At 39.2% G+C, this 13,016-nt stretch overlaps 1 protein-coding gene across 2 annotated transcripts in view; it reads right to left on the bottom strand.

Moving 5' to 3' along the window:
• Positions 1-1,509: 1,509 nt before the first annotated feature.
• LOC118551008 (ankyrin repeat domain-containing protein 26-like) overlaps positions 1,510-13,016 on the bottom strand; it is a 131,696-nt gene continuing 120,189 nt past the window's right edge. For both annotated transcript variants that reach the window (XM_078075238.1, XM_078075240.1), the window contains 2 exons: positions 2,869-2,914; positions 1,510-1,756 (listed from right to left, as the gene is read on the bottom strand). In XM_078075238.1, coding sequence (XP_077931364.1) covers positions 1,617-1,756; positions 2,869-2,914 — 186 coding nt within the window. In that variant the 3' untranslated portion in view covers positions 1,510-1,616. The remainder of the gene's footprint in view (positions 1,757-2,868; positions 2,915-13,016) is intronic.

Raw genomic sequence — 13,016 nt, 5'->3', positions numbered from 1 at the left:
AGGCAGAGGGAGAAGCAGGCTTCCCACTGAGCAGGGAGCCTGATGCAGGACTTGATCGCAGGGCACCAGGATCACGACCTAAGCCGAAGGCAGTTGCTTAACCAACTGAGCCACCCAGGGGTCCCTGATCTGAATTTTATCATAAGGAAACATAAGAAAAACCCACATTGAAAGACATTCTACATTACTGGAATTAACTGTTTAAAAGATTAAAAGTCGTGAAAATTAAGGAAAGACTAAGGAACGATTCTAAACTGAAAGAACTAAGAGACACAACATCTGAATTAAATACATGGTTCTGAACAGGACCTTCCTTACGTACAGGATATTACAGACAAGTGACAAAACTTAAAAATATGAGGATTAAATGAGAGAATGTACAGGGTGCCTGGGTGGCTCAGTTGGTTAAGTGTCTGCCTTTGGCTCAGGTCATGATTCCGGCATCCTGGGATCGAGCCCCACGTCGGGCTCTCTGCTCAGTAGGGAGCCTGCTTCTCCCTCTCCCTCTGCCTGCCGCTCTGCCTACTTGTGCTCTCACTGTCAAATAAATAAAATCTTTAAAAAAAAATGATAGTATGTATAGTTGACATGGTTGGAATGGGGGCACTTATATGCAGATGCTTTCAATAAATACATGATAGTACTGTAAATGTATTTCTCCTATGATTTCAATAACATTTTCTTTTCTCTACCTTACTTTATTGGAAGAATGTAATATGGAATACATATAACATACAAAACACAGCTTCATTGACTGTTCTGGTACCAGTAAGTTTTCTGGTCGACAGCAGATTATTAGTAAAGTCAAAAGTTGGGGGGTCAAAAGTTATTCACGTGTTTCTGACTGCAAGCGGTCAGTGTCCCTAATCCCCACATTATTCAAGTGTTAATTGTATTAGAGCTAATTGTCTGATTGTCAGGGTTGTACAGTAGTTATGTGGAATATACTGACTTGTAGGATATAAATGCTATGGGAATCAGGCATAATATAACAATTTACTTGCAAATGGTTCTGAGGGAAAAAGTTCTTTTTTCTTTCTCTAATTTTTCTTTTCTCTAATTTTAAGACTGTTTTCAAAAAGTAAATCAAAAATAAACAGAAAAGGTGAAAAGCCTTAGGCAAATCTTATTTCACCATGAGGAAAGAGCTATGAATCAGTACTTAAAATTAAAATTATACATAGGTTTTATGGCACTATAAAAATTGTAATACATACAAACATTGACAATAGCCTTAGCAGCAATATATCAAAATGATGTCTGTGTAAATCTCTAGGTCCATATGTAGTAATATAAACTGGAAAATACAAAAACGCTATCAATTAACACCCCTGAAGTACTAATGACAATTTGGTTGCTTGGGTGCTGTTTAAAAAGCTGGTATTTGGGCAGCGTGAAGCATGTAAAACCCAATAGTGCTGGTTTCCACGTATAAAACCTGCTTAAAAGTTAATTAGGTGCCAAGAAACATAGCTTAAAATATTATATAAACTTTCATTACACACATGATCCAGAACTATTTTCCTTTATTAAAGATTTTTTACACAATACGTTTAGTAGGACACAATTAAAATGTTATACAAACATCCAGTAAATAAATTTTTACTATTTGTCTTTCAGAACATATAATTTTTCTTCAAAATGTGTAAATATTCTTTTGACGATTTCACTAGTAGATCGTCATTTACATGTGATTCATAAGTAGATTCTAAAGAGGAGGTCTTACACCATGAGTCTGATTCAAATTCAGCAGCAGCTGAAAAGAAAAAGAATTACATTCTTTATCTAAAATACTTTGTAGTTAACTAGAAGTTAGTAAAAAACAAAGTTGAAGCCTTATGAGTGTTAAGAAGAATGAAAAATATCTACATAGAACTACAATATAAAATACAAGATTACTTTTAAATATATTTTGCTCATGGTTGCCCACCGAGTTAATTGCTATTGTGCATAAATATCAGAGCTTCTCGTTTTCTCATTACAAGATGACATTACAAGATGATGACAGAGCCCACCCTGAACAATCATATACTAGAAACTGAAAAATCAAACAGGCAATTTTAGAGCTGAATATACCATGACAGGTATAAAACAAGACACTATAAGAACACACAAAAGGGACATCCTAGTTTTCTATCAATACTGTCTGCTTTTTGGTGGAGGTGATATGTAAGTTGATACCTGAAGTACAAGGAAAAAGTGTGCCAGGTGGAGGGAAGACACATATACAAAGAACATATACAAAGAGTGAGGAAGAACACTTGTGGAATTGCAAGTAGTCTACGCTGAAGAGGTGCTAGAGCAAAGCAACAGAGTAGGGTAAGTAGCGACAGAGAAGGCTGAATAATCTGGCAAGAACCAAATTGACTTGGGTGTTTTTATTCCATATAAGGAACTTGCAATTTTACTCAATGGCAAAAGGTAAGCCAATGACAAAATCAGTGACTGGAGATTTAAATATCACCTGTCAAGTGACAGCTGTATGGACTATAATTGCTTAACTATTACTAAGACAAGTCTGGTTTTCTTGGTCTTATACCACTAGCAGAAACAAGAATTTGAGAAAGCCCACGTATTCAGGTTGACGGTTCCATAGGAATGGCAGAAGTGAAGGAAGATTATAGCCAGAAATAATAACAGCTACATTGACATTTGGAGATTTTTTAAAAAGTCTGAACGAACACGATGACTAAATGAGGAATAACTATGCTCTTCATTATGTTTATGTTTTACATTTTTTATTAGCTATATATTAAAAAAATTTAATGTAGTACCTATTATCCAAACAATGGACAGGGATGCAATTTACTATTCATAGTTCATTTCAGAAATCAATGACCATATTCATTCATAAATTTGGCAACATACCTTCTTCTAGTTCTCTAGTTATATTCCTTTCCATCTCCTGCTGCATCTGAAATAAGTCAAATATTATTTATAATGTTCAAGTTAAACAAGAGACATTATTGTAGGAACTATATATAGCTTATGAAATGTGGTCTTTAAAGAACACTTTTAGAGAATAAAACTAAGTTAGGGATTGCCTAAATAGAAAGATAATCATATAAATGAAATAAATCCCTACTTATTTTAATTTTAGGTAATTGAGAAGAAACATATGTAATGCTATTTAGATGAATCTGATAAAAAGTACAATTAATATTGGTCTACTGAATATACATACTTTCTGGAAGAAGAGGAAGATGGCGGAGGAATAGAGGACCATAGTTTTGTCTGGTCCCTGGAATTCAGCTGGATAGCTTTCAAATCATTCTGAAGACCTGTGAACTCAACCTGAGATCTAAGAAAAGAACTGTTGCAATTCTACAAATAGAAAAGTGACCACTTTCTGCAAGGTAGGAGGTGTGGAGACGCGAATCTGCGGTGATACATGGGAAGATAAACCGTGGCGGGGAGGGAGCCTCCATAAGCCGGCTATCAGAAAGTGATAAAGCAGTGGTGTGCAAATCAGAACTTTCAAAAGTCTGCTCCGGTGAGGGACATCCCTGCTTGAAAGGTGCTCAGGTGCAGAAGCAGGGTGGAATGCTAGGTGGGACAGCCTTATCTCAGGATCCCCAGGGTCACAGAAAGAATGGGGGTGCCTGAGTATGGCAGAGTTCCCAGGCATTTGAGCAGTGAAGCCGGCTTCAATCAGAGAGCTGAGGAGGGGGCTTTCAGCTCAGTGTTGCCATAAACCACGAACCGCAGCCAGTTGGGCGACCGCTCTCAGAGCAAGGGCCATACAAGCGGCAGAACCAGGGCAAGACCTCCCTCCCTCCCCCAGGAGGAGTGACATGAATGCATGCCACAGGAGACTGCAAAGTTTGGAAACTCCAAACTGAGGAGGGGGCTTTCAGCTCAGTGTTGCCATAAACCACAAACGGCAGCCAGTTGGGCGACCGCTCTCAGAGCAGGGGCCGTACAAGCAGCAGAACCAGGGCAACACCTCCCTCCCTCCCCCAGGAGGAGTGGCATGAATGCATGCCACAGGAGACTGCAAAGTTTGGAAACTCCGAAGGGGGTTGTATGCCTGAGATAAAAATGTTCAGTCACAGGCTGGGTGTACACAGAATGCAGAGAGAAACCAGGGAGACAAGAGTGATTGACAGCTTCTCCATGAGGGCACACTGAAGAGTGGAGGGTGCCAGCTTTCAGCTCCAGAGCTGGACACTGGGAGGCTGACATTTTCATTCTCATCCTATAAAGTGGTGTGGAAAGCCTTCAGGGAACAAAAGCCACATAGAGCAGTCCCGAGGCCCTGACTTAGCCTGGCTCCCTGGCAAAGGCAGTGCAATAGTGCTGGAGCAAAGACCCCTGAGAATCAGCACAACAGGCCTGTCCTCCAGAAAATCAGCAAGAACATCTGGCTAAGACCAAGTTTACCGATCACACAGAACTGCAAAACTCCAGCACTAGAGGAAATTACTATATAGAAGTCATGGCTTTTTCTCATGATTCCTTAATCTCTCAATTGTAATTTTTTTGCCTTTTCAACCAATATCTTATTTTATCAACTCGTTTTTTAAAACTTTTTCAATGTTCATTTTTATAATTACATTCTATACTTTCAGTGTATTTAATTTTATTTTTCCATATATATAAGTTTTTCTTTCTTTACAATTTTGGGATGTAGTTTCTTCTAACAAACAGACCAAAATACACCCAGAATCTACTGTACTGCTCTGTTCTCATCACCTGATTATATTCTCTTTCATCTTTAATTCTTATTTATTTATTTTTTTGGTTTCAGGTCTCCTCTGATTTGTTAAGAGTAGATTTCTCTGGGGTCGTTGTTGCTATTTTAGTAGTTTGTTCTCTCGTTCATCTATTCTTCCCTAGACAGAATGACTAGATGGAAAAACTCACCTCAAATAAGAGAACAAGAGGCAGTACTGACTGACAGGGACCTAATCAGTGTGGATAAAAGTAGGATGTTGGAATTAGAGCTTGGAATAACAATTATAAAGATGCTAGCTGGGCTTGAAAAAGCACAGAAGACACTACAGAATGCCTTTCTGGAGAAATAAAAGAACTAAAAGCTTAACAAATCGAAATCAAAAGGCGATTAATGAGATGCAATAAAAAATGGAGGCTCTACCTCTGGAAAACAGTATGGAGGTTCCTCAAGAAGTTAAAAATAGAGCTACCCGATGACCCAGTAATTGTACTACAAGGTCTTTACCCCAAAGATGCAAATGTAGTGATCAGAAGGGGCACCTGGACACCAATTTTTATAGCAGCAATATCCACAATAGCCAAACTGTGGAAACAGCCCAAATGTCCATCAACAGATGAATGGATAAAGAAGATGTGGTATATATAAATACAATGGAATATTACTACGCCATCAAAAGGATGAAATCTTACAATTTACACTGACGTGGATGGAAATGGAGGGTATTATGCTGAGAGAAAAGTCAATCAGAGAAAGACAATTATCATATGGTTTCATACATATATGAAATATAAGAAAAAGTGCAGAGAATCATAGGGGAAGGGAGAGAAAACTAAAATGGGAAGAAACCAGAGAGGGAAACAAACCATGAGAGACTCTTAACTATAGGAAACAAACTGAGGTTTGCTGGAAGGGAGGTGGGTGGGGGGATGGGGTAAGTGGGTGATGGGCATGAAGGAGGACATGTGATATGTAGAGCACTGGGTGTTATAAACAACTGATGATTAACTGAACACTACCTCTGAAACTAATGATATATGTCAGCTAACTGAAGAGAAATTTTAGGGGTGCCTGGGTGGCTCAGTTGGTTAAGCGGCTGCGTTTGGCTCAGGTCATAATTCCGGGGACTTGGGATCGAACCCATGTTGGGCTCCTTGCTCAGCAGGGAGTCTGCTTCTCCCTCTCTGTGCTCTCTCTCTCACTATCTCTGTCTCTGTCAGATAAATAAATAAATCTTTAAAATGAAATTTTAAAAAATTTATCACATACATATGGGTAATGGTGAAATAAAACATTATTTTTTTAAAGATTTTATTTATTTATTTGACAGAGAGAGACGAACGAGAGAGGGAACACAAGCAGGGGGAGGGGTAGAGGGAGAAGCAGGCTCCCCACAGAGCAGGGAGCCCAATGCGGGGCTTGATCCCAGGACCCTGGGGTCATGACCTGAGCCGAAGGCAGATGCTTAATGACTGAGCCACCCAGGTGCCCCAATAAAACATTATTTATTTATCTTTTCCAGACTTACTGAGCTGTACTTAATAAAAATTATGTACTTAAAATAAAAAAAAAATGGAGGCTATGCTAGGATAAATGAGGCAGAAAGGAGAAGTAGTGATACAGAAGACAAAATAAAATGATGGCCTATAGGGGCACCTGGGTGGCTCAGTTGTTAAGTGTCTGCCTTTGGCTCAGGTCATGATCCAATGGTCCTGGGATCGAGCCCCGCATCGGACTCTCTGTTCAGCGGAAAGCCTGCTTCTTCCTCACCCACGCGCCCTGCTTGTGTTCCCTCTCTTGCTGTGTCTCTGTCAAATAAATAAATAAAACCTTTAAAAAAATAAAACATTTTTTAAAAATAATGGAGAATAAAGAAGCTGAGAAAAAAGAGAGATAAACAACTACTGGATCATGAGGCAAGAATTTAAGAGATAAGTGATACCATAAAGCGAAACAATAGTAGAATAACTGGGATCCCAGAAGAAGAGGAAGAGGGGTGGAAGAAGGTATATTTGAGAAATTATAGCAGAAAACCTCCCTAATCTGGGGAAGGAACAGGCATTCAAATCCAGGAGGCACAGAAAACCCAACCCCCTTCAACATCAATAAAAACAGGTCAACATCTCGACATACAGTAGTGAAGCTTGCAAATTTCAGAGACAAAGAGAAAATCCTGAAAGCAGCTCGGCACAAGAGGTCCTTAACCGACAAGGGTAGAAACATTAGACTGGCAGCAGACCTAACCACAGAGACCTGGCAGGCCAGAAAGGACTGGCATGATATATTCAGGGTGCTAAACGAGAAAAATATGCAGCCAAGAATACTTTATTTATCCAGCAAGGCTGTCATTCAAAACTGAAGGAGAGATGAAGAGTTTCCAGGACAAACAGAAACTAAAACATTTGTGATCACTAAACCAGCCCTGCGAGAAATATTAAAGGGGATCCTTTACACAAAGAGAGAGCCCCAAAGTAACACAGACCAGAAAGGAACAGAGACAATATACAGAAACAGTGACGTTACAGGTAATACAGTGGCACTAAATTCATATCTTTCAATAGTTACCCTGAATGTAAATGGGCCAAATGCCCCAATCAAAAGACGCAGGGTATCAGATTGGATAAAAAAAGCAAGACCCATCGATATGCTCTCTGCAAGAGACTCAGTTTAGACCCAAGGACACCTCCAGATTGAAAGTGAGGGAGTGGAAAACCATTTATCACGCTAATGGACATCAAAAGAAAGCTGGGGTAGCAATCCTTATATCAGACAAATTAGATTTTAAACCAAAGACTGTAATAAGAGATGAGGAAGGACACTATCATAATGAATTAAAGGGGTCTATGCAACAAGAAGACCTAACAATTGTAAATATTTGTGCCCCTAACATGGGAGCAGCCAATGACATAAACCAATTAATAACAAAATTAAAGAACACATTGATGATGATACAATAATAACAGTGAATGACACAGTGGACTGCAGGAAACAGAACACCACAACAACCACTGGTGCATATTCATTCAGACTCCGAGATCTCTGAGGAAACTCGAGATTGCAGGGTTAAAAATAAGCCGAAAGGATCAGAGTGAAATGCACTTGGGACGTGTGCGGTCTGTTCTAAAGTACGCAGCAGAAGATGTTTTGTAGATAGGAAGCCACCTGTAAACAGCACACTGTGCACTCCCCTCTTTGTTCCCTGGAACTGTAAATAGCACACTGTGCACTCCGCTCTTTACTCCCTTGTCCTGTAAATAGCACACTGTGTACTCCCCTCTTTGTTCCCTTGTCCTGCTTTAAAGATTCTTATCATACATGCGGGACTAATCCTATGTACATGGAAGAATGTGCCTTACTAAGCCCCTGCTGTAAATCATTATAGATCTATATCGCTGTAGAAGGTATATAAGATTATGGAAAATAAACGTTGGGACCTCGGGCTGCTTGCTCGGGGTCCCCTGTGCCTCACTCTACTGTCATCTCTTTTCCTCAGTTCCTTCGCCGCACCAGGTCCACGACAGTCTGAGGTCGACACTGGACCAGGTGGACTTCACAGATATATTCAGAGCATTCCAGCCTAAAGCCACAGAATACACATTCTTCTCGAGTGAACATGGAACTTTCTCCAGAAGAGATCACATACTGGGTCAGAAATCAGGTCTCAACTGGTACCAAAAGTATGGGATCATTCCCTGCATAGTTTCAGACCACAACACCTTGAAACTTGCATTCAATCACAAAGGAAATTTAAAAAGAACTCAAATATATGGAAGTTAAAGAGCATCCTATTAAAGAATGAATGGGTCAACCAGGAAATTAAAGAAGAATTAAAAGAATTCATGGAAACAAAGGAAAGTGAAAACACAACTGTTCAAAACCTTTGGGATGCAGCAAAGGCAGTCCGGGGAGGGAAGTAGAGAGCAACAACAGCCTTTCTCAAGAAACAAGAAACGTCCTAAATACACAACCTAACCTTACACCTAAAGGAGCTGGAGAAAGAACAGCAAATAAAGCTGAAACCCAGCAGGAGAAGAGAATTAATAACGATCAGACAGAAATCAATGAAATAGAAACCAAAAGAACAAAAGAACACAGCAACGAAACTAGGAGCTGGTTCTTTGAAAGAAATAATAGGATCGATAAACCCCTGGCCAGACTTAGCAAAAAGAAAAGAGAAAGGATCCAAATAAATAAAATCATGAATGAAAGAGGAGAGATCACAACCAACACCAAGGAAATACAAACAATTTTAAGAACATATTAGGAACGACTATATGCCAACCAACTAGGCAATCTGGAAGAAATGGATGCATTCCTAGAGACGTATAAACTACCAAAACTGAAACAGGAAGAAAGAGAAAACCCGAACAGACCCACAACCAACAAGGAAATTGAAGCAGTAATCGAAAATCTCGCAACAAACAAAACTCCAGGGCCGGATGGCTTCCCTGGGGATTTCTAACAAACACTTAAAGAGGAATTAATGACTATTCTTCTGAAGCTGTTTTTAAAAAATAGAAATGGAAGGAAAATTTCCAAACTCTTTCTATGAGGCCAGCATTGCCTTCATCCCAAAACCAGACAAAGACCCAACCAAAAAGGAGAATTACAGACCAATATCCCTGATGAACACGGATGCAAAAATTCTCATCAAGCTACTCGCCAATAGGAGCCAACAATACATTAAGAGGATTATTCACCACAACCAAGTGGGACTTATTCCTGGGCTGCAAAGGTGGTTCAACATCCGCAAATCAGTGTGATACGCTACATTAATAAAAGAAAGGACAAGAATCATATGATCCCCTCAATAGATGCAGAAAAAGCATTTGACAAAGTACAGCATGCTTTCTTGATTAAAACTCTTCACGGTGCAGGGATAGAGGGCACATACCTCAATACCATAAAAGCCATCTATGAAAAGCCCATGGCGAATATCATTGTCAATGGGGACAAACTGCGAGCTTTTCCCCTAAGGTCAGGAACACGGCAGGGATGTCCACTCTCACCAGTGTTGTCCAACATAGTACTAGAAGTTCTAGCCTCAGCAATCAGACAATAAAAAGAAATAAAAGGCATCGGAATCGGCTAAGAAGAAGTCAAACTCTCACTCTTCACAGGTGACGTAATACTCTATGTGGAAAACCCCAAAAACTCCACCCCAAAATTGCTAGAGCTCATACAGGAATTCAGCAAAGTGGCAGGATATAAAATCAATGCACAGAAATCAGTTGCATTTCTATACACTAACAACGAGACAGAAGAGAGAGAAATTAAGGAGTCGAACCCATTTACAATTGCACCAAAAACCGTAAGATACCTAGGAATACACCTAACCAAAGAGGCAAAAGATCTGTACTCTGAAAACTATAGAACACTCACGAGAGAAACTGAGGAAGACACAAAGAAATGGAAAAACACTCCATGTTCATGGATTGGAAGAACAAATTTGTTAAAATGTCTATGCTACCGCTACCCAGAGCAACCTGTGCATTCAATGCAATCTCTATCAAAATACCATCAACTTGTTTCACAGGGCTGGAGAAATCATCCTAAAATTTGTACGGAACCAGAAAACACCCCGAATAGCCAAAGGAATGTTGAAAAAGAAAACCAAAGCTGGTGGCATCACAATTCCGGACCTCAAGCTCTATGACAAAGCTGTAATCATCAAGACAGTATGGTACTGGCACAAAAACAGACACATCGGCCAATGAAACACAACAGAGAACCCAGAAACGGACCCTCAACTCTATGGTCAACTAATCTTCGACAAAGCAGGAAAGAATGGCCAATGGAAAAAAGACAGTCTCTTCAACAAATGGTGTTGGGAAAATTGGACAGCCACACGCAGAAGAATGACACTGGACCATTTTCTTACACCATACACAAAAATGGACTCAAAATGGATGTAAGACCTAAATGTGAGCCAGGAACCCATCCAAATCCTAGAGGAGAGCACAGGCAGCAACTTCTGTGACCTGGGCCGCAGCAACTTCTTGCTAGACACGTCTCCAAAGGCAAGGGAAACAAAGACTTCATCAAGATAAAAAGCTTTTGCACAGCAAAGGAAGCGGTCGACAAAACCAAAAGACGACTGACAGAATGGGAGAAGATATTTGCAAATGACATATCAGATAAAGGGCTAGTATGCAAAATCTATATAGAAAGAACTTATCAAACTCAACACCCAAAGAACAAATAATCCAGTCAAGAAATGGGTGGAAGACGTGAATAGACATTTCTCCAAAGAAGACAATCAAATGGTCAACAGACACATGGAAAAGTGCCCAACATCACTCGGCATCAGGGAAATAAATACAAATCAAAACCACAATGAGATATCACCTCACACCTGTTGGAATGGCTAAAATGAACAAGTCAGGAAACAACAGATGTTGGCGGGGATGCAGACAACGGGAAACCCTCTTACACTGCTGGTGGGAATGAAAGCTGGGACAGCCACTCTGGAAAACAGTATGGAGGTTCCTCAAAAGTTGAAAGCAGAGCTACCCAACGACCCAGCAATTGCACTACTAAGGATTTACCCCAAAGATAAAAAGGTAGTGATCGGAAGGGGCAACTGTATCCCAATGTTCACAGCAATTTTATTTATTTGAGAATGAGAGCTAGAGAGAGAGAGAGTGCACGAGTTGGGGGAAGGGCCGAGGGAGAGGGTGTAGGAAACTCCCACTGAGCAGATAGCCTGAAGCGGGGCTCTATCCCAGAACCCTGGAATCATACCTGAGCTGAAGACAGACACTTAACTGACTGAACCACCAAGGCACCCCTCAGTACCCTACTTTAGACCCCATTTTCGGCATTAAATGAAAGGATACCTTTTATAAGAAAGATCTAAGTAAGAACATTCTAGATGGGAATACTTGTAATATATAGTTGATCCTTGACCAACATGTGTTTGAACGGTACAGGTCTACTCTACTTACACATGGACCTTTTTTGATACTGCATTGTACTGTATTTTCTCTTATGTTTTTCTCAATAACATTTTTTTCTCTAGCTTATTTTATTGTGAGAATATAGTATATAATACCTGTAATGTACAAAACACGTGTTAATGGATTATTTAATGTTATGGGTAAGGCTTCCAGAAGATAGAGAAATTAAGTCGAACTAGGCTATTAGTAGTTTAGTTTTTTAGATTCCATGCATAAGTGAAATCATATGGTATTTGCCTTTCTCTGAGTTATTTCACTTAGCAAAATACTGGGTCTACCAATGTTGTCACAAATGGCAAGATCCCATTCTTTTTTATAGCTGAGTAATATTTCACTATATGCATATAACACATCTTCTTTTTCCATTCATCTATTGATGGACACAGAGGTTGCTTCCATACTCTCGTTATTGTAAATAATGTTTCAAAAAACACAGGGTGCATACAACTTTTCGAATTAGTGTTTTCATTTTCTTTGAGTAAATACTCAGTAGTGGAATTACTGAATTGTATCGTATTTCTATTTTTAATTTTTTGAGGAACCATGACACTTTTTGACAGTAACATTATATTCAGGATTTATGAAACAAATAATCTGACAACACTACTAGACAGGCCTTGTAAAATTAATAACTCAATACCACTTGATGGGAGTAATTTTTATTGAAGCAATAATACCATTAATAAATACTATGTAAAATATAAACCACTTTTTCATATGACGTGACTTAAGGAACTACCAATGTAATGTTACTATCTTTTCCCCAAAAGCTCTTTTCCTAAAAATTTACTTCTGTGACCTTTGTTTATTTCCAGGTAAGAATTGTGCTTAGATAGTAGAAATAGCTTGAAGTCCTTAATAAACAGAACACATCTGCAATTTTATTTATACTTTCCCATTTATCAAAAATACAGGAGGGTAAGAAAATTATACACAGAAAAGCAACGTACAATGTATCAGCAAATTTTAATTTGAAGAATTATTAACTAGAAGGATTTTCTCATAACTGTTAGTTTTCAAACTATGCCCATAGAAATCTAAGGTTCCACTGGAGACACAGCAGGATTGAGGGACAAGGAAGTTTACAGGTGTAGTCTCATCTCTCCTTTAGCGAAACAGCTCTACCTGTCTCTGTTTTATATAATACAGTTTAATGCAAATAAACCACAAAAATTTAAGTTCTATTCTTTGGAAAAAAAGTTTTTCCAAAGATATAAAAGTCACTAACTTCGTCAAAGTCCCTAATTTTACATAAGAGACAAAAAGGATCCAGAGAGATTGTAGTTTGCCTGAGGTCAAAAAACCACCTGGCTGCAAGCCAGGAATGTGGTTTAGGTCTTACTGAGCCTAGAGTTTTATGCCAGTTACTTCCTCATATTCAG

The sequence above is a fragment of the Halichoerus grypus genome, chromosome 6 (assembly GCF_964656455.1).
Source record: "Halichoerus grypus chromosome 6, mHalGry1.hap1.1, whole genome shotgun sequence".
Lineage (NCBI taxonomy): Eukaryota > Metazoa > Chordata > Mammalia > Carnivora > Phocidae > Halichoerus > Halichoerus grypus.
The sequence above is the reverse complement of the archived record's forward strand: the minus strand, read 5'-3'. Positions and strand labels throughout refer to the sequence as shown.